Source organism: Lissotriton vulgaris, chromosome 6 (genome assembly GCF_964263255.1).
Source record: "Lissotriton vulgaris chromosome 6, aLisVul1.2, whole genome shotgun sequence".
Classification (NCBI taxonomy): Eukaryota; Metazoa; Chordata; class Amphibia; order Caudata; family Salamandridae; genus Lissotriton; species Lissotriton vulgaris.
In genome coordinates, this window is record NC_141694.1 from 1053942415 (window position 1) to 1053969743 (window position 27329).

Genomic DNA, 27329 nt, shown 5'->3' on the forward strand with positions numbered 1-27329 from the left:
GGACTGTTCCCATGAGGCACAGGGTCGAGACTGATTTGCATATGGCCATGTCTGAACTGGGGTGGCTTGGTGAGCAAAATAACGATGGATTAAACCCAGATCTGTGACTGGGGGTGAATGTTTTGCCATTGTGCTACATTCCGTCCATCATCTTGTGTGTTAAGCTAAACTAGAGGCAATCATATTGAATCATGGGAAGGATAAAAGTGACTTAATATGACCGGTCTAGAATCTCATCAATAAAGTTCTCTCCCAGTCATTGTTAACCCAGTGTAGTACCTCCATATAAGGAGGAGAGCAAATAGTGACAGAAACCCGAACCAAAGGTTTCAGTAATTCGGTACGCTCTCTATCACTCGTCTTCTTTCCTCAGTAGTTTTCCGGCATCTAAATTTTATCCCTGTTTTTTGATCTTCCCTGGTGTAGGGAACAAATCTGGCGTTCCTTACTCATGAATCCGTTTTTACCATAATTTAACCAGGGTATTTGTATTTTGTGGTTGTGAGCACAGCTAAAACAGTCTTTAATGACATTCCTTTTGATGCTAGGTTTATCATTGGTCCTGGCCGATAGCCAAAGTTTTAATGGGGCTAGCCTAATGTCATCCATGACATTGTTAAGCCCTAACTCTTCATGTATGATAAAATGAGTACTACAAGGCAGTAACCACAATATTTGTCTACAGAACCTATTTTCTTCAACCTATAGGCTATTTATTTATCCATGAGTCAAAACAGGCAAACATTTGTGTTTATATATTTCCAACATCGCCTATGCTTAGTCCAGGCTCTTAGCAAATCGGAAGAGAGCCTCTATTGCTTGTGAGAATATATAGACCCTGTTTGTCAGGCAAGGCCCTCAATCACATCGAAAGTCAAATGTAATACCCAAATAAGGGAAGCTAGAGATCCTTTCCAACAGTCTGCTCCTAATTAAAAATAGGTGTACTCCTTGATGGTCACTTTCCCACTGCTACATAATGTGTTTTGGTAAAGTTCATTTCCAGCTCTAGGCTGTCCATAAAAAAAACACAAAATTATAAACTTGTTTTTAAGACCAGCAGGGGTCCATGCAACTTAGATAGTGTTGCTCGTACACTAAAGAGCAGAGCTCGCATGCAGGATGTGGCATACAACCAGAATTTAAAACTCTAATTCAAAAAAGAGATAGACTGTGATTGGGGCCTACCTGGCGGGGGGGGGCAAAAAGAAAAGAAGTCCTGCCCAAGTGTCAGTTAACATTTGCTTGCGACAGGGATGCCTCCTTGAAGTGCACCCCAAGTGTTATATGAAAAACCGCGTCAGATGATTCAAGCAGAATTTTACATTCAAGCAGGATTTGCCACTTTACTGTCAAAAAGGATTCATACAGCCTAACCCTGTAGATTCTGTCCAGTTGAGATTGGTCATCTTTGTCTATGCAGGTAACCCTGTTTGCTTTTATGGAGCAAGATCAAATGTCATTCACGCATATTCAAATACTACTGGCTGGCAGAAATGGGGCAGCTAAATGCAGATTTGACTTCCAGGGACTTAAGGCAGGGCAAAGGTAACTTTATAAAAAGTCCCCTTTCCAAAATATTTATTACAAATCCAACTTCACCAGAAAATTAGTCTGATAATATATATTTCATGATTTCCAAAAATGAGATTTGTAGCTGTTTCCTAGCCGAAGATAACATTTATCAAACTTAATATCGTATTCCAGTGCTTTCTTACTGAACAGTCAAACCAGCTACAGTGAAAATAGCTTTACAAGCTTTTTTACTTTAAAGACATTTAATATTAAAGGTTTGCATGTATCACTTTTGAATACCATGCACCTTGCCGTATAGGCAATAAGGCCTACTCAGCAGTGATGTATAATTATTTATGAGGAAGGTTTAGACCTATCAAAAAGGGGTTATTTTGACAGGTCAAATGTTTTGATCACATGTGCACATCCACCCTGAAATGAGTGTGCTTCACTGTCAGGGTTGGTTGGTTAGTCCTTTAGTTTACAGATGTCTCTTTTTATAGTTCCCCCGTTCTTTTCTTGCTTCTCCTCTTTTAATTTAAAGTTTTCTTTGAAGGATACTACAGCTCCCCAGGCAGTGCTTTGTGGGCTCCTGCTTGGTGCTCATTTACTATGCAGTGCACTGCATCCCATGTAGCTATATTTTTTAAACCAGGCAACCATTAGGGAATTCTGTTGTCCATTGTGTATAATTGTTTATGATTCTAAGATGGCTAACATGTTGGTTCTAAACATGGTGGATGTGCTGGAACTTTAAATTGAGTATAGACTATGCACAATACCACTGCAAGACTGACTGCTGCAATGTTTAAGTTTGTTATTGCAAGCATATGTCTGCTGCTTTGGGCAGCATGTTTTTATTTGTATCTACTTGGATTATTTATATGTATTTTGCATATGTTGTTGAGTTTGTGTGTGTTTTGTTGTGGTTGTGTCAGAGGGTGAATGCACAGATGAGTAAGTGGACTGATCAATGGATGCATGAGTGCAAAGATGAGTGACATAGTGCATTTATGATGATTTATTGAGTGCCTAAATGTATCAATGAGACATAATTCATAACCCTTGCTGATTGGCATTTCTTATGATTGTTTAAGATGTGGCTCATGCTGTACACTAAGAAAATTAAATATTAGTAGTTTATAGTAGTCTTCCCCTTCAGAACTGATTGTAGTTCCATTTGCTTTGTATACAGTTTCTTTGGAAACAGCCATTCGTGTGCACTATTTCGCTCCCTCCTCAAAATCTTCAAAAGAGGAAGAATTCGACTTGATCCCTCCTCTTGCTTGAAATAGACTCTCTTCACTTGCCGTGTGCAGTTTGGCAAGCAAATTTGCTGCTCAACTGTTCTCCAAGATTGCCAGATGTCACTGGTGCTGTTTGCGGGCCTATGATAGTCTGCTGCATCCCTTTGCGCTATAAATATAGGCGAGCTCAATGAAGTGTTCGATAGTACCTAGGTTTGTTGATGTAATAAACGCCCTTTCATACCAAATGAAGCAAATGTTTAATGAAAGGTACACCATTATGTATAATATATCCTCCATATATATTTATGCCATGATGGTGAACATAAAAATGGCCCAACAACACCTTATCTAAAGCAACTGTACTAATAAACACATATTCACACATTTATTACTACAGTGCAGACGACAAATTCAAGTTTATCAAAGTTCAGAAAAATAAACATGAAAAAACACTCTTTACAGCCTCATCTATTGTCTGTAACAATTACTTTAAATATGAAACAACTCTTTTAATAATCACGAGGCCTCATTGTGATTTTACAGTACTACATAAATGTAACCCCTGCATCCTGGTTTTGAATGAATAGCTTCAGTTAAAACAAGCATTGTCAAAGCCAATTGGTCTCGCATTTAGGACCTTTTGTAATTGCTGGTCGTTTTTAGCCATACCGTACAGCATCCACAAAGCTGCTCACGTCTAAAGTAAACAAATACGAAAAATAGGTGCTATCATACTGTGGCTGTGTCTTTGTGTAGGTGTGTTTACAATGCATGCATGCACCTCCAAAGTTTTGCAAGTGCCTTTTTTGATTACCACGTTAAATTGTTAAATAAAGGAAAAGATAAGTAGCAGAAAGTCTTTATTTTGAAGCGTGAGTAAGGAAGCAATAAGAAGGATGCGGTTGGAGGAAGAATTCGGGGGATGCTGATTGGGCAGCATCACATAGGAGGTGGGTTCGAGAAAGCATCCCAATGGATGCGGTTGGGGGAAGCATCACAAACGATGTGGGGTGGAGCATTTCAAATGGCACGGGTTGTGGAAACAACACAAAGGGCATGTGTGGGAGAAGCCAAGACATAGGGTGAGAGGAGGAAGTAGCACGCAAGGCCGCTGTAAGAGAGAGCCAAATAGAGCAGGTGGGGGAGAAGCACACAGGCGAGAATGCAGTTTGGGAGAGAGAAGACACAAGAGCTCACACAAAATGTGGAGATGGAGCAGGCAACAGAGAAGCACATAGGCAACAAAGGGAGAGAAGTACACAAGGGAGACAGCTAGAAAACACATGCACAATAAGGATAAAATGAAAATAGTGCTTGAAAAGCAAGCAGCAGACCGACACATGTAATGTGCCTATGCTCTGAGGTAGGGACAAACACCATAAGAGGAATAAAAGCCCACTCAAGCAATCGGGTGAAAAGTAACCAGATGAGAATGACTATAAATCCAACCAATGGTAAACAATGGGTGTGCTCTGAGCCTATTACAAGCTGACAGTAAGTCTTTTCGTCCACAGACAACAGTTGTACTGTTTGGTAGGCGAGACCTGAAAAGTACTGGAGAAAAAATACCACAGCATGAACCATATATTTAGATGTGCAGAGTATAAAATGCGGTTATGATTGCTGAGGCAGGAAAGGAACATCATGACTCACTCGAGGCTTCACCTGTCTACAGGCCGTGGACGTGAACGGATTAGGTGTTCACGCGGGGAGTCGTTTGGATGCAAATTTTCTAAACGTGAAGGTTTCCCCTGCCACGGACCTAAGGGGTAATTTCTATACCAATAATAAATCGATCATCCCTCCATTGCGACAGGGATCCTGCACCAAAAGTCTGTGTGTAGGAACTTACAGATAAGTTTCTAATCTTAAATATAAATTGTTTTAAAATAAAGTTTGATACCCCGCCTTGTTTGATTATGCTGCCATAGCGAGCGCGTAACACAAGGCCAGGGTTCACTTGGTCCTGATGAATGCTGAGCTGAGGTTAAGCTCTTAGCAAGAAACATGTCGACCTCATAGGACATCTGGTTCTAACTAACTCAACCTATATATGTTCGATTCTGCACTATTGCTTTTAACTGAGTTAGAGCTACCCCTTTAATAAAATTCTAGTCTGGGGAGTAGTCCATACTCTTTTTTTTTAATTGAGCACTTTCTTCTTCTCCTTTGACTACGTAGTTTCCTCACGTACTCACAACAAGGACCCAATGAAGACAATGGCAACCAATACATGTAGTTGGTGCCTGAGGGTTCTTTTCTTTCATTAATGTCTGGTTGTTTTTACTTCACTTACTTTGGGTGCATTACATTTCTTTCACCTGATGGTTGTGGTTATCAACTCCTCATAGTCATAGTTCCATATTGTAATTATTATTGGTACTCTTTTGTTGTTGCTGATATACTACTTTAAAGGGGTACAAGAGTAACCTATTGACCCTTTCTCTCGCGTTGTTTTGTTCTTCACCTCTCTTTAGTCATGATCCCTCTCCTCACTCCACAATGGCAATAAATAGCATATCAGGCTTCCTCATCTGCTTGTATCGTCTATCCTACTGTTGAGTTCTCATTCTCCCAGTATGCCAACAATATCTTAAATTGCACGTCTGGGTTGAACTCTTAATAGCTTAATTAATTCATCAAAAGGAGCAAATAAATCCTTTCAAACATGAAAACAATGATTGTGCTAAAATGAAAACAATAAGTGTGTAGTTGCCACACCCAGAAAAAAAATATTTCAGGATCCGACTACTACCAGTGGAGACAGTTACAGCACAATAATGGTGCTGTCTCTCGGGTTAGACGTGAAAACTTGTTTAGGTTGAAATGTTTTATAACGTTTCTTGCATGATTGAGTAAACTGAAATTATATAATTCTAGTTGTGGTGCACTTGTACATTAACTGTAGCAAGGCCTTTCTACTTTCAGAATTTACACACCATTTTCTGAAGATACCAACTCTGTCGGTCAGCGCCTCCTAAATTCTGTTCTCAATACAATGATAATGATCAGCGTTATTGTGGTGATGACTATCTTCCTTGTTCTACTGTACAAGTATCGATGCTATAAGGTAAGATGTTCTTTTCTGTCTTCACTGTTTCATGTTTGTAATTTAAGATGTCTTGATAAAAGATGCCTTTAAATTATGTTTTGGGGCAACTGTTTACTAGTCATATCTAAATGTTCATGTGAGTTGCTTCTTCATGTTCTCTGTCTCTTTCAAAGGTAAATTTGATCATGAGGTGGAATACATTTGCATAATAGTGAGCAAACTCAAGAACAGGTTGTAAAAAAGTATACAAAGTAACATATACTCTCAAACAGAAATATTCTTTGCCCGAAATTGGTTTCACTGTATCTCTTAGGCTAAAAGAGAAAGCATTGCTAATTTCCAAAAATGTATTACAAAGCCGTCAATAAAATAATTCTTATGCCATCCTCTCATTCCTTCCTTCTTGTCTATCATCCTTGTATTTCTGCCGTTCATATTGGTATTAGAATGTTTGGTGTTCCTGCAAATTTAAAACAAAATGTGGTCCAGACATTAACTGCTCCCAACATCTGGCATATATCTGAGGGGTGTAGAATTCAGAAATGTAGGTAATTCTGGAACTAGTCTCCCGTCTTTGAAATACTCTTTTATAAATCGGGGTGATGGCCCATGTCCTGGAGATCCTTACATGAGGACCTCCACCAGGATTGCAACAAATTATGAAATGACATCCTTCTAACCAGGAATTTAGCCACATATGCTTACCTGTCTTTAATTATAACTGTGAAGTGGACCAAGTTGAAATGTCTGCTCTATGTAAAACACACTAAATACTCCCCCCCCCCCCCATTCATACCACACAGAAAGGGAAACATGCAAGATAATTTAAAAATAGAGAGCGTAATGCTGGGGAAAGATAAAACAAGTCAGGATTTAAAATATTCAGAACAAGCTTGACTTAAAACTCTCACTCAAAAACAAAGTAGGTTTCGGAGCAAAGAATGACTGTATCACGTTTGAATGCAAGAGTGATGCATACAATTGTAGACACTGCAAAAAATTGTCATAATTACAAATTAAGGGGTACATTCACAAAGGCATTTACGAGTATGTGAAACACTTCTTCTGTGGTACTACAACACATACTAATAAATGCCTTTGTGAATAGGCCCAATAGTTTGCAATATAGATGAGTTTGAAAAATGTTTTTTCATGTGTGTCAAAAGAGTGATCATTGCAAAAAAACATCAAAATCTAAACATTAATTTAGGAGTAATTATAAAAACCCTACAAAAGGCACCTAAGAAAATCAAGAAGGCAATTCCATATTCTCCAAAGTCATTGCACAGCTTTTTGTTTTTGTTAATTTCATGATTTATGTACAATATTATTTCTTTCTTAATCAAATTAATACATGTAACGGTACTCGAAGAATAATCATAAACATGAATCAGATATTTATTACATGTTGATGATTTCACAAACATTATTAGCTATTAATGAGTTTGATATATTGTAATTAATAAAATTAATTTCGAGAATATGGAATTGTATTCTCGATTTTCTTAGGTGTTTTATATTACTTGTGTAATGATAGTAGGGTAACTATCATTTAGAGAGCGTACGGCACTATAGACATACTATTTATCCCTCTCCTTGATTAGTTTAAAGGTTATGGGGCCCATCTATAAATTCATTTGAGTATTTGAAGTAGAACTACTTCACCAACTTAAAAATGCCTGGGTAAATTTATCCTGGAGTAACCTATAATTTGGAACCACATTTATTGACACCATATAACGGAGAAAGTGCCGTTTTTAGAAAAGTAGCCAGTTGGTTTGTTTCAAATGTAGGGCTGCAAAGTGAAGATGATCTGCCTACAGATTGCTTTAGCTGTGTGGAATACACAAAATACTGAAAGACGATCTTTGGGTTCACCCCATTCTGCCAATAGCTTATTTGGGCCAGCTACCTTCAGCCATTGTTTGAAAACAATGGCACGACCCTCGACCCTGCCTACAGGCCAGGTCGGCCCCCTCCTGCCGCACAGCATCACCTGTGAGCTCTGCCTTCCCCCTCGCTGCTGCTCGCATCAGGAGTTCGACCCTGCTGTGCTCCCCTGTTCGTACCGTTCATCAGCTGTTCCCTGCAGCCTTGTTAATTGTGTATAGTATTTGTGCCCAGTTGTGCCAGTTAGTTAATTGTGCCGTGTTAGTTTCTGCCTATATTTTCCGCTTGTGCGCTTTACTGTGTCAATTTCTTCTTCACTCACTTCCTGCCCTCCCGCCCTTGCGTCCGCTCGCCCCCGCCCCTCCTTCTCTTCTGTACCCTGCCCAGTTGTACCAGTTGTAATTTGTGCCGTGTTCACTTCTGCCACTGTTATCTGCTTGTGCGCCTACTGTGCCTATTTCGTTCTCTTGCTCACTTTCCCGCCCTTGCGTCCACTCGCCCCCCACCCCCTTATTCTCTTCTGTACCCTCTCCCGCCGCTGCTCCCCTGTGGCCCTGCCCCCTCGCCATCCACTCGCCTCCCCGTTCCCGCCTCCTAGCTGCTCCTCCCTCCCTCCCCGCCTTAAATGGCGGCTCCGGCACGCCAGAGGCAAGCCCGTCTGCGCCCGTCCGCGCCAGGACCGTGGATATTTGACAAATAATCCTCCTCCCCTTCCTAAGCGCCTTGAAACCCTCTGGGTATGTAGTGCGCTATACAAATTTTATGACTTGACTTGACCAGCGCCAGAACCCCTGGTCCCCATGAACGCCACGACACCAGACTCTGATACAACGCCAGCACCCTCCACGCGCTTAACGCCGGCCGAGACAACTCCTGCTTCCAGGCCGCCCCGAAACGCACCCACGGACCCTTCTCTTGCCGCACTTGCAGCTTCACCTGCGACAGAACTACCAAACCTCCAAGGACCGGACCCAACCACCTCCGCTGCATACGCCTCCACACCCGCTCTGCACGCAAACACGCCGTCGAGCTCTGGGACCTGCTAGACATCGCCGCCCCAGATGTTGCCTTCCTGACCGAGATCTGGTGGAACGACTCCTCGGCGCCCGACATCGCCATAGCCATCCCAAACGGCTACAAGATCACCCGCAGGGACCGCACCAACGGAGTCGGAGGAGGAATAGCAATCGTCCACAAGTCCACCCTCAAGGTATCCACCCACGCAGAAGACACCCTCATGACCGCCAAACACCTGCATTTCCAAATCCACACTGACCCCAACACCACCCTCAGAGGAACACTCATCTACAGCCCCCCCCCGGACCTCGGGCACCGTTCAGCGACTCCATTGCCGACCTCGCCAGCACCCACGCACTCGCCTCCACGGACTATATCCTCCTCGGGGACCTGAACTTCCACCTAGAGAACAACGATGACGCCAACTCCGCCACCCTGATCGACAACCTTGCCAACCTCGGCCCCAGACAGCTCGTCACTGCACCCACCCACGCCGCTGGCCACATGCTGGACCCCATCTTCTCCACAAGCACCCACATCACCTTCAACAACATCACCGAGCTCCACTGGACCGACCACCGCTGCATCCATTTCACCTTCAAGAAACCAACCACGCACCACCGCACCCAACTGCTGCCCTGTTGCCGTGGGAGCAAAGTCACCGAAGATCAGCTGACCATCACCCTCGCCCTGAACCCACCCACCAACCGACTCCACCGACCCAAGCATCGCAGCCCTCAACCTCAGACAGTGGATTGACGACTGCGCCAACACCCTTGCTCCTCTCAAAAAACCCTCCACAAATAACACCAGCAGAAAAACCACCTGGTTTACTGACGAGCTCCAGACCTCCAAGCACGCCTGCCGGAAACTGGACAAGAAATGGCTCCACGAACGCACACCAGACAGCCACGCAGCCCACAATGACGCCACCCGCAGACATCACCACCTCATCAGACTAGCCAAGAGATCCTCCTTCAAAGACAGCCTGGACAATAACGCGCACGTCATCAAAGAGCTCTTCAGCATCATGAAGGAACTCTCCAACCCCAGCGCCAACGACTTCCCGCCCTCACAAGAACTGTGCGACTCACCGGCCACCTTCTTACACTGGAAGATGACCGACATCCACAACAGGTTCAACACCCCGACCACCCCGAGCACGCCAGACACCACCCCTGCGAACTCCACCCGGACCAACCACCTGTCCTCCTGGACCGATGTTAACGTCGACGAGACACGCAAGGTCATGAACTCCATCCATTCAGGATCACCGTCGGACCCATGCCCACACCACGTATTCAACAAAGCCGGCACAACCATTGCACCCCAACTACAGAAGGTCATCAACACCTCCTTCTAAACAGTGACATTCCCGGAAAGCTGGAAGCATGCCAAAATCAACGCCCTCCTCAAGAAGCCCAAGGCGGACCCCAAGGACCTCAAGAACTTCTGACCAATCTCCCTGCTCCCGTTCCCGGCAAAGGTCATCGAGAAAATCGTCAACACGCAACTGGCCCGCCACCTCGAAGACAACAAGATCCTGGACCCGTCCCAGTTCGGATTCAGACAAAACCCTCACCGAGACATCCCTCTTCTCCGCCACAGACGACATCAGGCGCCAACTAGACAACGGCGAAACATCAGCCCTCATCCTGCTTGACTTGTCAGCCGCCTTCGACACTGTCTGCCACCGCACTCTAAAAGTACGCCTCCAAGAAGCCGGAATCCAAGAGAAGGTCCTCGACTGGACCACGTCCTTACTCTCCGGCAGAACCCAGAGATTCCGCCTCCCATCCTTCCGTCCCGAAGCCACAAACATCATCTGCGGCGTCCCCCAGGGCTCATCCCGACGCTATTCAACATCTAAATGGCCCCCCTCGCACAAGTGGCCCGCCAGCACGACCTCAACATCATCTCCTATGCTGACGACACCCAGCTCATCCTCTCCCTCACCAAGGACCCGCACACCGCCAAAACCAACCTCCACGAGGGAATGAAGGCCGTCGCCGACTAGATGAGGAGCAGCTGTCTGAAACTGAATTCGGACAATACGGAGGTCCTCATCCTCGGACCCACCCCCTCTGCCTGGGACGACTCGTGGTGGCCGACCACGCTAGGAACAGCACCGACACCGACCGACCACGCACGCAACCTAGGATTTGTCCTCGACTCCTCCCTCTCCATGTCGAAGCAGTTTAACGCCATCTCCTCCTCCTGCTACAACACCCTCCGCATGCTCACAGGCCCACGTAAGCAGCAGGCTAGACTACGGCAACGCACTCTATGCAGGAATCCCAGACAGACACCTGCGTCGACTGCAACGCATCCAAAACGCCTTCGCCTGACTGATCTTCAATACGCCCGCCGCAGCCACACCACCCCCCTACTGAGAGACCTGCACTGGCTCCCTGTTGACAAGAGAATCAGCTTCAAGCTCCTCACCCACGCACACAAAGTACTCCACAACGCCTGACCAGCCTATCTCAACAGCAGACTCAGCTTCTCCACCCCCACCCGCCAGCTCCACTCCACCAGCCTCGCCGTTTTCCCCCGCATCCAACGAAAGACCTCCGGCGGCAGATCTTTCTCCTACCTCGCCACCAAGACCTGGAACACCCTCCCGACCCACCTACGGCAGACCCAAGACCTACTCACCTTCAGAAGACTCCTGAAGACCTGGTTCTTCGAGCAGTAGCGGCACCCCCCTCCCCTCAGCGCCTTGAGACCCTCACGGGTGAGTAGCGCGATTTACAGGTTCTTTGATTGATTGATTGATTGACATTTTAGATCTCTCTAAAGCGTTTTGTCGATATCTGCATTTAGCACTGTTGATTGAGCAAAAGAGTTTGTCTCTGGCAGCTGGCATTCCAACATATAAGAGAGACTCCCAGACTGGTACTCCAGTGGAGTCATACAGAGGCATCTTGCTTCCTGCCTGTAATTGTTGAGTGTTGTCCCGACATTGTGATGTGTGGGAGCCATGCTTAGAGGCTCTGGGTACTGCTAGCGTAGTATGTGCTTTGCTATGCTTATCCAGCTTGTTCCTGGACACAGGCTACTGGAGAAGTACATTGATGTGGCAACTGTCTTAGAACAGATTTCCCCAAGAACCCTGTAGTGTTTCCCAACTGTATCATTTCATGTTCTCCTGCTCCATCAGAAGAGGCACCACTGCTCACCTGGATGCCCATTGCGGGTACAAGTGAGCTAGCACTCTGTCTTTTCAGACTGTGGTTTTTGTGAAGTGAGCATGCAGACTGCTTGACCCTAGGGTCAGCATGTGGGAAAATGGCCAAGGACTACACAAGTGCCTGGGCGGTTTCTGGTCGCTGCTCTGGTACAGTATGTGCTGCTAGAATTACATGAATTAACATGGCGTCTGTGTTTTTTTTTAAGATCTTCTGGTCCTGACAGAAGGTGAGGGCATCACAGGAGGATGAGTGCAAAGTGACTAGTGGTGGCTTCACTAACAGGCAGTTGATAAGGTATCCTTGAGAGATGATCTCCTGGTCTTCACCTTGTGGTCTTCACGTCCCCCTCTCCATCCTCCCTTCTGTGCGACCCCACCATACTTACGCAAAAGAAGCATGTACTGACTATTGATGATGCTGCAAATCTGGTCATATGCTGATGATTATTTAGGCATGGTGCTAATATGCACCATGCACTAATGATTTTTAAGTGATGGCGCACATCTGAACACATACAAGGATTACTCCATAGTGTTGCAAATATGAATATGTACCCAGGAGAGTCGAACGATAATCCAAATGCCTTCATTCAGCCAAGACTTCTAAGTGATAGTTGAAATCTGGCCCAGCACTCAAAATATATTAGTGCAAATCTAATCATGCATTCAAGATTAATAAAGGGACTGGTAAGTCATTACGTGCTTAAGGTTAATATAATGCTGTTAATTCTGGACCTATTGTTGGCAATCTTGGCATGACAATGGGCACTTTTGGGCTGTTTACAGTGGCATTATGGTAGTAATTCTTTATATGGTGTGGGCATTCTTAACATGATGGTGCACAGCCCTGGCAAACTGAGTGTGCTTACGATCCAATGAAGCGACTTTAGACACCAACAACTCTTGGAGCTTCTTCTTGACGACCTAGCGAAGTTTGAACATGTGTCTGGGACACAATTTGGAGGTGCTCTTTCTTCCTTGTAGTATTTCACATTATGGTTTTTTAATGGTCCAGCGAAAGAGAAGCTCTGCTGTTCTGGTTTAGAAGGATGTCTCTCTTTTGTGCCCTACTGAATATTCTTCTTGACCTCCACTTTAATATTCTTCCCCAGCACTTCGTAATGCAGGTGCTTACAAGAAGTTACTTTGCGTTTGACACAATGGCCATCAAGAAATGTTTAATTATATATATTAAAAAGATATAAATGTGTGGTGTGTGTGTGTGTGTATATATATATATTACCTACTGGCGGTCGCCAGTAGGTATATATAGTTAGGATTTTTTCTCTATGGGATTTTTGAAAATTCTATGTCTAATAACTTTGGCGTTTGTGGACGGAATTGGCTGAAATTTTCAGGAAAATGGAACATTTTGTTTCTGAGCAGCCCCCTGACAATTTGGGAGGGTTTCATCAAGGGGGGGCCGAGAAAAAAGGGGGGTCCCAAAACGCGTTTTTCCCATGTTAATTTCCATAGGGCGGTTGGCCTCACTTTTAGCTCGAACGGCTGAATGGATTTGCACGAAACTTGGCAAAATTGTAGGGACTGTTAGCCCGATGTGCCTTTGCTAGGTCTCAATATATGTGCTCCAGTGGATTTTGAGTAATTTAGGTTCAAAAAAAGATATATATCTGGGCGGAGCCTAACCACACATCTGATCTGATTGGCTGTCAGCACTTCATCCAAGAAGTGTTGGCAGCCATCTTGGGACCAATATACATGATAGCACCTCATTAAAAAGCATTGTAGTTAATAGAGGGTTTTAGGACTTTAGTTACATTATAAATCATTTGTTGATTGTACCATACTCGTTTTAGGAATTGTGGTGGGTTCTAAGGTGATTTTACCATGTGAAAAAACCTTCTGCTGTGATATCATGAATATTGTTTGAAAGAAAACTAATATCTCATGATTTTCCCACAGTGGTTTGGAAGGGGATCTATAAGCTAAACTGAAAGCATATTTTCTGTAAATTCACATTATCTTTCTCAGTCATGTGAAAATGAAGTCTGACATTCTCAGTAAAACATGTACATCCAACAAGGACAGAGACTGTCAGTTGATTCCTTTGTGTTCTACTGCAGCCTCCTAGAGTGTTCTAAAGAACAACTAGAGCGCTAACAGTCCTACTTATTACAAAGGTATGGCACACCTGAAGCCATCTCGATTGGAATAAAGTGGTAACTCTTAAAACATTTAATTTAAAAAGAAACAACATGAGGGGGTATATTTTGCCATAGAAAGTATGATTAGTGCTGCAGAATGAAAAATTAGGGCACATTTTGAGTGACTTCTTAAATCCTTTTCTATTTCATTAAAACATTCTGACATGCAGTCTCCCAAAATGGCCACCAGAGACAAAAGAGCCCAAATGTAGCCCAAATATCACCCAGATGTAGCCCAAGTATAGCCCAATGACAGAATGTCCCAGAGTGTTCTAAAGAACAACTAGAGCGCTAACAGTCCTACTTATTACAAAGGTATAGCACACCTGGAGCCATCGTGATGGGAATAAAGTGGTAACTCTTAAAACATTTAATTTAAAAAGGAACAAAATGAGGGGGTATATTATGCAATAGAAGGTATTATTAGTGCTGCAGAAAGAAAAATTAGGGCACATTTTGAGTGACTTTTCAAATCCTCTTCTATTTCACTAAAAAATTCTGACATGCAGTCTGCCAAAATGGCCACCAGAGACAAAAGAGCCCAAATGTAGCCCAATTATCACCCAGATGTAGCCCAAGTATAGCCCAATGACAGAATGTCCCAGAGTGTTCTAAAGAACAACTAGAGCTCTAACAGTCCTACTTATTACAAAGGTATGGCACACCTGAAGCCATCTTGATTGGAATAAAGTGGTAACTCTTAAAACATTTAATTTAAAAAGGAACAAAATGAGGGGGTATATTTTGCCATATGAATTATGATTAGTGCTGCAGAAAGAAAAATTAGGGCACATTTTGAGTGACTTCTCAAACCCTCTTCAATTTCATTAAAAAATTCTGACATACAGTCTCCCAAGATGGCCACCAGAGACAAAAGAGCCTAAATGTAGCCCAAATATCACCCAGATGTACCCCAAGTATAGCCCAATGACAGAATGTCCCAGAGTGTTCTAAAGAACAACTAGAGCGCTAACAGTCTTACTTATGACAAAAGTATGGCACACCAGAAGCCATCTTGATTGGAATGAAGTGGTAAGTCTGAAAACACTCAATTTAAAAAGGAACAACATGAGGGGGTTAATTTTGCCATAGAAAGTATGATTAGTGCTTCAGAAAGAAAAATTAGGGATCATTTTGAGTGACTTCTCAAATCCTCTTCTATTTCACAAAAAAAATTCTGACATGCAGACTGAAACATGCACTTTGAATACCAGCAGCAGACGTCCCTGGTGAGCAGTAGCTTTACTACAGTGATCTAATATGCAACTAGAGTGCTAACATTCAGAATTTATGGCAAATGTGTGACACGTCTGAATGCCTTCTTGATGGAACCAAAGTAAACAAGCATTGAAAATGCAATAGATCTCGCCCTCGTTTAAGTTAAAGCCATTCTGTTTGTAATGAGGTGGCTTTTTAGCTTTGCTTTTATTAGTGTTTTTTCAACTTTCATGTAAATAACATGCATCTGTATGCATATAAGTATATGTATGCATGCATTTATGTTTGTATTTATATAGATATACAGATGATATATGTTTATATATGTATGTATATATATATATTCACTGAAAAAACCATAGGCTATAGACCATATATAGTTAGGAATTAGCATTTACAAAACCTTGAAAATTCACTGAAAAAACCATAGGTTATAGACCATATATAGTTAGGAATTAGCATTTACAAAACCTTGAAAATTCACTGAAAAAACCATAGGTTATAGTTAGGAATTCCCAATAGAATGTTGCTGATTTCCTATGGTATTCAATAACAATAGGAGAGGTAGGGAGAATGAGGCACTCTCTTAGTCCCCGGTTAGTCATACAAAAACAAGAAAAGAGAGGTCAGATCAAACACTTGATCAGTTTAAGCGTAAACTACATAGACCACAATTCAGGGAGTCAACACAAGATTAGATTCTCACACCCGATTTGGGTGATAAAGAAAGCCCTCACACACTGACCTAGTCAGTGTCATGCTTCATCATCGGGCCCCACCGACAGAGGCCGAATGCCTCTGTGGTGTGCTTCGACGCCAGAAAGACTGCGGAGCAGGTTTTTTGTGTGTGGAGGGCGTGCTCTTGTTTACAGTGAAGTATTAAAAGTGCCTAAAACAAGGGTATCAGAAAAATATATTTAATAAATGATCCCTGAGGCACAAAAATAAGGAGTATTATGTGTCTGTATTTATATGCCAAGGTTCAAGGTTGGTAAAATACAGAATATACTCAGTTCATTCCAGTCAACATGTTTCAGCCATAAGGGTGGTATATTACCGTGGCATTCATCAGGACTATACCCCGGCGGTATGGGCTCTCTAATCACCCACCCTAACCTGGGGACGTGAAAGTGAAAAGTAAAAAGTGAAAAAAGTGCAAAAAAGTTGTGGAAGAGTAAAAATACTCAATTCCAAAAATACTCCGTAATTTTGGAGTGTAACTGCACCTGAAAATAAGAAAAACACATAGACAGACAGAAGACAAACATAAGCAATGTTAATATGAGCCTTCCTGGCTAGTCACAGTGCTCCATGAAGTGTGACTCAAGTGGTAAATCCCAAGGTAAACATAGATTTTATGCACCATCCAGATAGCCCCTAAGGATATTAGCAGATATCTCTGGGAAGTGATGTGCTAGAAAAGTGCTATTTACAAGAAAAACGATTAAAATGGGGGATTTTAAAAAACGCGATTGCGTGTACTCCTTATGAAGGGATCAATGGACCTAAGAGGTCTGTGCCCCTTCAAGTAGGTATTAAATGGTTCGTGTCTCACTTTCAAAAGGGGCGCTACTCGCACCATGGGTCTCGGGAGGGGGTCGGAGCGACCTGGCACATCCTAAGGACAGACAAAAAATATATATACATATGGTACAATGGCGTCGCCCAAACAAGTACTTAGCTCTGGTCACAGAAGGCGTAGCAGTATGTGTGTCATCGTAACTCACGGCCTCAGCGCTTCCGACCCGCTGATCAACCTAGTAGTGACCTCCAAACCGGACCCCGAAGATAGACAACCGGGGCCGGTAGAATTGTTTTTAAGCACAGCGGTCGCGTGTGCGCCCTATTTCCGGGAGGGCGTGTCAGGCCGAAAGAGAGGCTTGAAACGCACACGCCCACCTACGTCTCGCTCAACGCGAGGCTTGGAATTCGGAAGACAGTTAGAGGCTTGGGAGTCGGCTAGGTCCTGAAGGACCGGACGCGTAGTAGCGCTAATGTTAATTATTATGCCTAACAGCACGTAGTGCATTATATGCGGACCTTTACTACAATGTACATAACTGTAAAAAATGTACTTAAATTACCTGAAAAGGCAGTGAAAGTGCACCAGAGCCTTAGTGTATGAAAAACCATTTACACCCGTAATGCATACACTGCCTAACAATGAATACAACTATGTTGGAGGCAATGCATTGTATATAGAGAAAATCCTATAGGTAGGGACTAATCTGTGTATGCACAGATAGTCCATGGAATGAATCATCATGGCTTATTGCAAATATGCAAATAAAACCGGTTGGTTGAGGTAGATGTGTAGGGAATATTCTTATCAAGACAGTACTGAGCTCCACGGAATGTCATCGTTGAGCCCATTGATATGGGTGCCCAGACGGTACACCCAACGTTGCTCCTTTTCAAAAAGTCTACTAGTGATGTTCGTTGAGCCCTTCACTTCCTCGATTACCGTCCACCTCATGTCATTGGTAGTGTGGTTGCTGTCCAAAAAATGGCGGCTCAGCTTGGTAGTTAGTTTTTTACATCGGACGTTGCTCCGATGTTCGCAGATGCGTTGTCTTATTCTGCGCGTTGTCATGCCAACATACCGTAGCTGGCACGGGCACGTGATCAGGTATACCACATTCGTGGTGTTGCAATTGGTATGTTCCCTTTGGGTCCATACCTTGCCCGCTTCCAATGAAAGGGTTTTGGTTGCCTCTGTCAGATGACAGACACTACAATTAGAGCACGGGAAATGCCCTACAACTTTGGGCATCCCCCATGAGCTGGTGACTGTAGGTGTAGGTTCTGAGACTTTTTCTTTGGGACGGGTGTGCACAAGAGAGTCCTTAAGGCTACGGCCCCTTTTGAAAGAAAATAGCGGTTTCTCCCAATTCTCTCTAAAAGAGGTCAGAATACTCCAATGTTTGTTGATGGTTTTCTTCATCAGGTTAGACAAACTGTTATATGTTGTGACACACGTGAGGGGTACTGTATTCTGGTTGATGACTTTCTCCTCTAAGAGTGCCTCCCTTGGTTGGTTCCTCGCTCTCTTGAAACCTTTGTTCAGGATTTGTGTTGGATACCCTCGGTCTTTTAATTTCTCAGTGAGGCTCAAGGACTGTTCTTTGAAGTCCGAGATGGAGGTGCAGTTACGCCTCAATCTAAGAAATTGCCCATAGGGGAGGTTTTCCTTCAGGGGGCGTGGGTGGAAGCTATTGAACTCGAGGAGGTTGTTTTTTGCGGTAGGCTTGTGATGTGTCTTGGTCACAAGGCCTGTTCCTTGCACAGAAATCTCAACATCCAGGAAGACAATCTCCGACCTACTCTTGGTGTTTGTGAACCGTAGATTCCGGTCTAGAGTGTTGATCCAGTTGAGAAATAGATCGAGATCAGTATCATTACCAGTCCATAGTAACAGAATGTCATCTATGTAGCGCTTCCACAGAAGCATTGAAGATGAGAAGGGTTGGGAGGTGGGTAGGATGTGTCTAGCTTCAAAATCAGCTACATACAAACCCGCCACACTTGGAGCAAAAATGCTGCCCATGCTGGTACCCGAGCATTGAAGGTAAAGTTTGTCTTTAAAAGAGAAATAATTTTCTTTCAGGGCAATTGTTGCACATTCAATGATGAAGGTTTTTGGAGTTTGGAAATCCCATTCTGTGGAGTCAAGTGATTCACCCAGGACTCTGATCGTATCGTCCTGGGGGATACTAGTATACAGGCTTTCGACGTCCAGTGTCACGAGAGTGACTGAGTTTTCAGGGAAAGTGACATCAGATAGTAGACGTAGGAGACTCTTTGTATCCTTCAGATAAGTTGGGGTCGACTGCACTAAGGGTTTTAGGAAGTGATCACAGAATCCGGATAAGGGTTCGAGAAGGGAACCGATACCAGAGACAATGGGGCGCCCAGGTGGTGGGAGCCTGTTTTTGTGCATTTTTGGAAGCGTGTAGAAATAAGGAATTACATGTTTAGAATTCGTCAAAAAAGCCGCCTCGTTTTTTGACACATGACCCTGCTCCTCTGCATGTTGAACAAGATTTTTGATCTTGCTTGCAAGGGGTGCGGTGGGGTCTGTTGTTAATGGGGTGTAGTTCCGGATGTCCCCCAGCAGTTCGTAACATGTTTTCTCGTAGTCAGCTGTGTTTTGGATCACTATACCCCCACCTTTGTCAGCCGGCTTGATGGTGATCGTACTGTCATTCTGTAGTTGTTGTAACGCTTGGTATTCAGCAGTGCTGAAGTTCCCAAAAATCACGGGATTTTCACAGGCCTCTAGGTCTTTAAACACAGCCTGTTCAAAAGTGGTGATTGCTGCGGGTGTAGTATGAGGAGGAGGGGTGAAGGTTGAACTTGGTCTCAAACCTGTATCCCCTTTTCTCATTGCTTCGTTCGGGTCATCCTTTCCTTCGAAAAAAGCTTTGAGTTTCAGTTTCCTGAAGAAACTAGCGAGTTCGCAGTGAAGCTTAAATTTATCAGGTCTGGCTTTCGGGACAAAACCTAAGCCTCTCTCAAGCACCTGCACTTCAGTGGATGTCAATACTCTGGTGGAGAGGTTGGTCACTAAGCTTACATCCCGCTTGTTCCTGGTTGTTGGTTGCTGCGGGTGTGACTCGCTACCGGGTCCTCTTCCTCCCAGGTTACTCGGTTGTTGCCTCTCCGCTTCCCTCTCCCTCTCCGGCCGCTCTCTAAAAAAGGCTGCCTCTGTTGGTTCTGGAAGTTAGGTGGGGGCATAAAACCTGGATTCCAGCCCATGAAAGGGAACTGTGGTTGGGGGAAAGCAAAAGGGTTATGGCCCATCATCATTTGGGGTGGTTGCCATTGATGATGTTGGCCCTGGTATCCTTGTTTTCCCCTTGCATTTCTGTTCCCACGATTCCCTCTCCCTCTCGTTTGCTTGAAGGAGCTATTACTAGATCCACTGCTGTTAGAGGATTCATCGTCCGATTGGTCAGTTTTGTTACTGTTACGAGTAGGAGGAGTGAAAGTTGGGGCTGAATAAGGATACACCTTTTCAAAATCAAATTTCTTTTGGTCTTTCTGTAGTTTGGTTGCTTTCGACTGCATCAAATTATCTTTGTACTCGTTCATTTCCTTATTAAGTTCATCCAGCCGTTTTTTAAAACCCGTGATTGTAGTTTTAAAATTTCTTTCAGTTTCTGTAATTTCCACCATCAGTGCTTCAGAAAGTCTCAGCGCTGTCTTTATGATTAAGACTAGCCAGTCGCGAGTGCAGTGCCAAGCGATCATGGCCCAGTCTTTGCGGAAGGTGGCATCATTAAGGAAGATACGAGGGGCATTCGTCACTAGCAACCCTTTGGGTGCAGAGTTTGATATTAGATATCGTTTCAGAATGGTCCCATGGAGAATAGTGCGGATATGTTCTCTCTTTTTCTCCGTGAGATTTTCCCATTCAGTGGTGCTAGCTATTGCCTGTGATATTTGGGGATCCGCAAATATCGATGCGTCTGACATCAGTTCCTCTATCTCGGATTCGGAATATGTCAGGCCCATGTTTGCCATGGTGGGAGTGATGAAAGTGAGGCAAAGGAGTAAGTCTTTAAAAACCAGCAACGGAAGGGGATGTCCTGCCGGTAGTAAAAGAAGCTCTCACAGCTGTGCGCTGCTGTAGTATTCAATAACAATAGGAGAGGTAGGGAGAATGAGGCACTCTCTTAGTCCCCGGTTAGTCATACAAAAACAAGAAAAGAGAGGTCAGATCAAACACTTGATCAGTTTAAGCGTAAACTACATAGACCACAATTCAGGGAGTCAACACAAGATTAGATTCTCACACCCGATTTGGGTGATAAAGAAAGCCCTCACACACTGACCTAGTCAGTGTCATGCTTCATCATCGGGCCCCACCGACAGAGGCCGAATGCCTCTGTGGTGTGCTTCGACGCCAGAAAGACTGCGGAGCAGGTTTTTTGTGTGTGGAGGGCGTGCTCTTGTTTACAGTGAAGTATTAAAAGTGCCTAAAACAAGGGTATCAGAAAAATATATTTAATAAATGATCCCTGAGGCACAAAAATAAGGAGTATTATGTGTCTGTATTTATATGCCAAGGTTCAAGGTTGGTAAAATACAGAATATACTCAGTTCATTCCAGTCAACATGTTTCAGCCATAAGGGTGGTATATTACCGTGGCATTCATCAGGACTATACCCCGGCGGTATGGGCTCTCTAATCACCCACCCTAACCTGGGGACGTGAAAGTGAAAAGTAAAAAGTGAAAAAAGTGCAAAAAAGTTGTGGAAGAGTAAAAATACTCAATTCCAAAAATACTCCGTAATTTTGGAGTGTAACTGCACCTGAAAATAAGAAAAACACATAGACAGACAGAAGACAAACATAAGCAATGTTAATATGAGCCTTCCTGGCTAGTCACAGTGCTCCATGAAGTGTGACTCAAGTGGTAAATCCCAAGGTAAACATAGATTTTATGCACCATCCAGATAGCCCCTAAGGATATTAGCAGATATCTCTGGGAAGTGATGTGCTAGAAAAGTGCTATTTACAAGAAAAACGATTAAAATGGGGGATTTTAAAAAACGCGATTGCGTGTACTCCTTATGAAGGGATCAATGGACCTAAGAGGTCTGTGCCCCTTCAAGTAGGTATTAAATGGTTCGTGTCTCACTTTCAAAAGGGGCGCTACTCGCACCATGGGTCTCGGGAGGGGGTCGGAGCGACCTGGCACATCCTAAGGACAGACAAAAAATATATATACATATGGTACAATGGCGTCGCTCAAACAAGTACTTAGCTCTGGTCACAGAAGGCGTAGCAGTATGTGTGTCATCGTAACTCACGGCCTCAGCGCTTCCGACCCGCTGATCAACCTAGTAGTGACCTCCAAACCGGACCCCGAAGATAGACAACCGGGGCCGGTAGAATTGTTTTTAAGCACAGCGGTCGCGTGTGCGCCCTATTTCCGGGAGGGCGTGTCAGGCCGAAAGAGAGGCTTGAAACGCACACGCCCACCTACGTCTCGCTCAACGCGAGGCTTGGAATTCGGATGACAGTTAGAGGCTTGGGAGTCGGCTAGGTCCTGAAGGACCGGACGCGTAGTAGCGCTAATGTTAATTATTATGCCTAACAGCACGTAGTGCATTATATGCGGACCTTTACTACAATGTACATAACTGTAAAAAATGTACTTAAATTACCTGAAAAGGCAGTGAAAGTGCACCAGAGCCTTAGTGTATGAAAAACCATTTACACCCGTAATGCATACACTGCCTAACAATGAATACAACTATGTTGGAGGCAATGCATTGTATATAGAGAAAATCCTATAGGTAGGGACTAATCTGTGTATGCACAGATAGTCCATGGAATGAATCATCATGGCTTATTGCAAATATGCAAATAAAACCGGTTGGTTGAGGTAGATGTGTAGGGAATATTCTTATCAAGACAGTACTGAGCTCCACGGAATGTCATCGTTGAGCCCATTGATATGGGTGCCCAGACGGTACACCCAACGTTGCTCCTTTTCAAAAAGTCTACTAGTGATGTTCGTTGAGCCCTTCACTTCCTCGATTACCGTCCACCTCATGTCATTGGTAGTGTGGTTGCTGTCCAAAAAATGGCGGCTCAGCTTGGTAGTTAGTTTTTTACATCGGACGTTGCTCCGATGTTCGCAGATGCGTTGTCTTATTCTGCGCGTTGTCATGCCAACATACCGTAGCTGGCACGGGCACGTGATCAGGTATACCACATTCGTGGTGTTGCAATTGGTATGTTCCCTTTGGGTCCATACCTTGCCCGCTTCCAATGAAAGGGTTTTGGTTGCCTCTGTCAGATGACAGACACTACAATTAGAGCACGGGAAATGCCCTACAACTTTGGGCATCCCCCATGAGCTGGTGACTGTAGGTGTAGGTTCTGAGACTTTTTCTTTGGGACGGGTGTGCACAAGAGAGTCCTTAAGGCTACGGCCCCTTTTGAAAGAAAATAGCGGTTTCTCCCAATTCTCTCTAAAAGAGGTCAGAATACTCCAATGTTTGTTGATGGTTTTCTTCATCAGGTTAGACAAACTGTTATATGTTGTGACACACGTGAGGGGTACTGTATTCTGGTTGATGACTTTCTCCTCTAAGAGTGCCTCCCTTGGTTGGTTCCTCGCTCTCTTGAAACCTTTGTTCAGGATTTGTGTTGGATACCCTCGGTCTTTTAATTTCTCAGTGAGGCTCAAGGACTGTTCTTTGAAGTCCGAGATGGAGGTGCAGTTACGCCTCAATCTAAGAAATTGCCCATAGGGGAGGTTTTCCTTCAGGGGGCGTGGGTGGAAGCTATTGAACTCGAGGAGGTTGTTTTTTGCGGTAGGCTTGTGATGTGTCTTGGTCACAAGGCCTGTTCCTTGCACAGAAATCTCAACATCCAGGAAGACAATCTCCGACCTACTCTTGGTGTTTGTGAACCGTAGATTCCGGTCTAGAGTGTTGATCCAGTTGAGAAATAGATCGAGATCAGTATCATTACCAGTCCATAGTAACAGAATGTCATCTATGTAGCGCTTCCACAGAAGCATTGAAGATGAGAAGGGTTGGGAGGTGGGTAGGATGTGTCTAGCTTCAAAATCAGCTACATACAAACCCGCCACACTTGGAGCAAAAATGCTGCCCATGCTGGTACCCGAGCATTGAAGGTAAAGTTTGTCTTTAAAAGAGAAATAATTTTCTTTCAGGGCAATTGTTGCACATTCAATGATGAAGGTTTTTGGAGTTTGGAAATCCCATTCTGTGGAGTCAAGTGATTCACCCAGGACTCTGATCGTATCGTCCTGGGGGATACTAGTATACAGGCTTTCGACGTCCAGTGTCACGAGAGTGACTGAGTTTTCAGGGAAAGTGACATCAGATAGTAGACGTAGGAGACTCTTTGTATCCTTCAGATAAGTTGGGGTCGACTGCACTAAGGGTTTTAGGAAGTGATCACAGAATCCGGATAAGGGTTCGAGAAGGGAACCGATACCAGAGACAATGGGGCGCCCAGGTGGTGGGAGCCTGTTTTTGTGCATTTTTGGAAGCGTGTAGAAATAAGGAATTACATGTTTAGAATTCGTCAAAAAAGCCGCCTCGTTTTTTGACACATGACCCTGCTCCTCTGCATGTTGAACAAGATTTTTGATCTTGCTTGCAAGGGGTGCGGTGGGGTCTGTTGTTAATGGGGTGTAGTTCCGGATGTCCCCCAGCAGTTCGTAACATGTTTTCTCGTAGTCAGCTGTGTTTTGGATCACTATACCCCCACCTTTGTCAGCCGGCTTGATGGTGATCGTACTGTCATTCTGTAGTTGTTGTAACGCTTGGTATTCAGCAGTGCTGAAGTTCCCAAAAATCACGGGATTTTCACAGGCCTCTAGGTCTTTAAACACAGCCTGTTCAAAAGTGGTGATTGCTGCGGGTGTAGTATGAGGAGGAGGGGTGAAGGTTGAACTTGGTCTCAAACCTGTATCCCCTTTTCTCATTGCTTCGTTCGGGTCATCCTTTCCTTCGAAAAAAGCTTTGAGTTTCAGTTTCCTGAAGAAACTAGCGAGTTCGCAGTGAAGCTTAAATTTATCAGGTCTGGCTTTCGGGACAAAACCTAAGCCTCTCTCAAGCACCTGCACTTCAGTGGATGTCAATACTCTGGTGGAGAGGTTGGTCACTAAGCTTACATCCCGCTTGTTCCTGGTTGTTGGTTGCTGCGGGTGTGACTCGCTACCGGGTCCTCTTCCTCCCAGGTTACTCGGTTGTTGCCTCTCCGCTTCCCTCTCCCTCTCCGGCCGCTCTCTAAAAAAGGCTGCCTCTGTTGGTTCTGGAAGTTAGGTGGGGGCATAAAACCTGGATTCCAGCCCATGAAAGGGAACTGTGGTTGGGGGAAAGCAAAAGGGTTATGGCCCATCATCATTTGGGGTGGTTGCCATTGATGATGTTGGCCCTGGTATCCTTGTTTTCCCCTTGCATTTCTGTTCCCACGATTCCCTCTCCCTCTCGTTTGCTTGAAGGAGCTATTACTAGATCCACTGCTGTTAGAGGATTCATCGTCCGATTGGTCAGTTTTGTTACTGTTACGAGTAGGAGTGAAAGTTGGGGCTGAATAAGGATACACCTTTTCAAAATCAAATTTCTTTTGGTCTTTCTGTAGTTTGGTTGCTTTCGACTGCATCAAATTATCTTTGTACTCGTTCATTTCCTTATTAAGTTCATCCAGCCGTTTTTTAAAACCCGTGATTGTAGTTTTAAAATTTCTTTCAGTTTCTGTAATTTCCACCATCAGTGCTTCAGAAAGTCTCAGCGCTGTCTTTATGATTAAGACTAGCCAGTCGCGAGTGCAGTGCCAAGCGATCATGGCCCAGTCTTTGCGGAAGGTGGCATCATTAAGGAAGATACGAGGGGCATTCGTCACTAGCAACCCTTTGGGTGCAGAGTTTGATATTAGATATCGTTTCAGAATGGTCCCATGGAGAATAGTGCGGATATGTTCTCTCTTTTTCTCCGTGAGATTTTCAGTGAAGTATTAAAAGTGCCTAAAACAAGGGTATCAGAAAAATATATTGTCAGTGTGTGAGGGCTTTCTTTATCACCCAAATCGGGTGTGAGAATCTAATCTTGTGTTGACTCCCTGAATTGTGGTCTATGTAGTTTACATGTGACATCCCCTTCCGTTGCTGGTTTTTAAAGACTTACTCCTTTGCCTCACTTTCATCACTCCCACCATGGCAAACATGGGCCTGACATATTCCGAATCCGAGATAGAGGAACTGATGTCAGACGCATCGATATTTGCGGATCCCCAAATATCACAGGCAATAGCTAGCACCACTGAATGGGAAAATCTCACGGAGAAAAAGAGAGAACATATCCGCACTATTCTCCATGGGACCATTCTGAAACGATATCTAATATCAAACTCTGCACCCAAAGGGTTGCTAGTGACGAATGCCCCTCGTATCTTCCTTAATGATGCCACCTTCCGCAAAGACTGGGCCATGATCGCTTGGCACTGCACTCGCGACTGGCTAGTCTTAATCATAAAGACAGCGCTGAGACTTTCTGAAGCACTGATGGTGGAAATTACAGAAACTGAAAGAAATTTTAAAACTACAATCACGGGTTTTAAAAAACGGCTGGATGAACTTAATAAGGAAATGAACGAGTACAAAGATAATTTGATGCAGTCGAAAGCAACCAAACTACAGAAAGACCAAAAGAAATTTGATTTTGAAAAGGTGTATCCTTATTCAGCCCCAACTTTCACTCCTCCTACTCGTAACAGTAACAAAACTGACCAATCGGACGATGAATCCTCTAACAGCAGTGGATCTAGTAATAGCTCCTTCAAGCAAACGAGAGGGAGAGGGAATCGTGGGAACAGAAATGCAAGGGGAAAACAAGGATACCAGGGCCAACATCATCAATGGCAACCACCCCAAATGATGATGGGCCATAACCCTTTTGCTTTCCCCCAACCACAGTTCCCTTTCATGGGCTGGAATCCAGGTTTTATGCCCCCACCTAACTTCCAGAACCAACAGAGGCAGCCTTTTTTAGAGAGCGGCCGGAGAGGGAGAGGGAAGCGGAGAGGCAACAACCGAGTAACCTGGGAGGAAGAGGACCCGGTAGCGAGTCACACCCGCAGCAACCAACAACCAGGAACAAGCGGGATGTAAGCTTAGTGACCAACCTCTCCACCAGAGTATTGACATCCACTGAAGTGCAGGTGCTTGAGAGAGGCTTAGGTTTTGTCCCGAAAGCCAGACCTGATAAATTTAAGCTTCACTGCGAACTCGCTAGTTTCTTCAGGAAACTGAAACTCAAAGCTTTTTTCGAAGGAAAGGATGACCCGAACGAAGCAATGAGAAAAGGGGATACAGGTTTGAGACCAAGTTCAACCTTCACCCCTCCTCCTCATACTACACCCGCAGCAATCACCACTTTTGAACAGGCTGTGTTTAAAGACCTAGAGGCCTGTGAAAATCCCGTGATTTTTGGGAACTTCAGCACTGCTGAATACCAAGCGTTACAACAACTACAGA

At 44.3% G+C, this 27329-nt stretch overlaps 1 protein-coding gene across 1 annotated transcript in view; it reads left to right on the plus strand.

The window, feature by feature from the left end:
* LOC147708403 (presenilin-2-like) overlaps positions 1-27329 on the plus strand; it is a 448344-nt gene that overhangs the window by 147208 nt on the left and 273807 nt on the right. The window contains exon 4 of the mRNA XM_086927117.1: positions 5694-5835. Within this exon, the coding sequence (XP_086783243.1) occupies positions 5694-5835 (142 nt within the window). The remainder of the gene's footprint in view (positions 1-5693; positions 5836-27329) is intronic.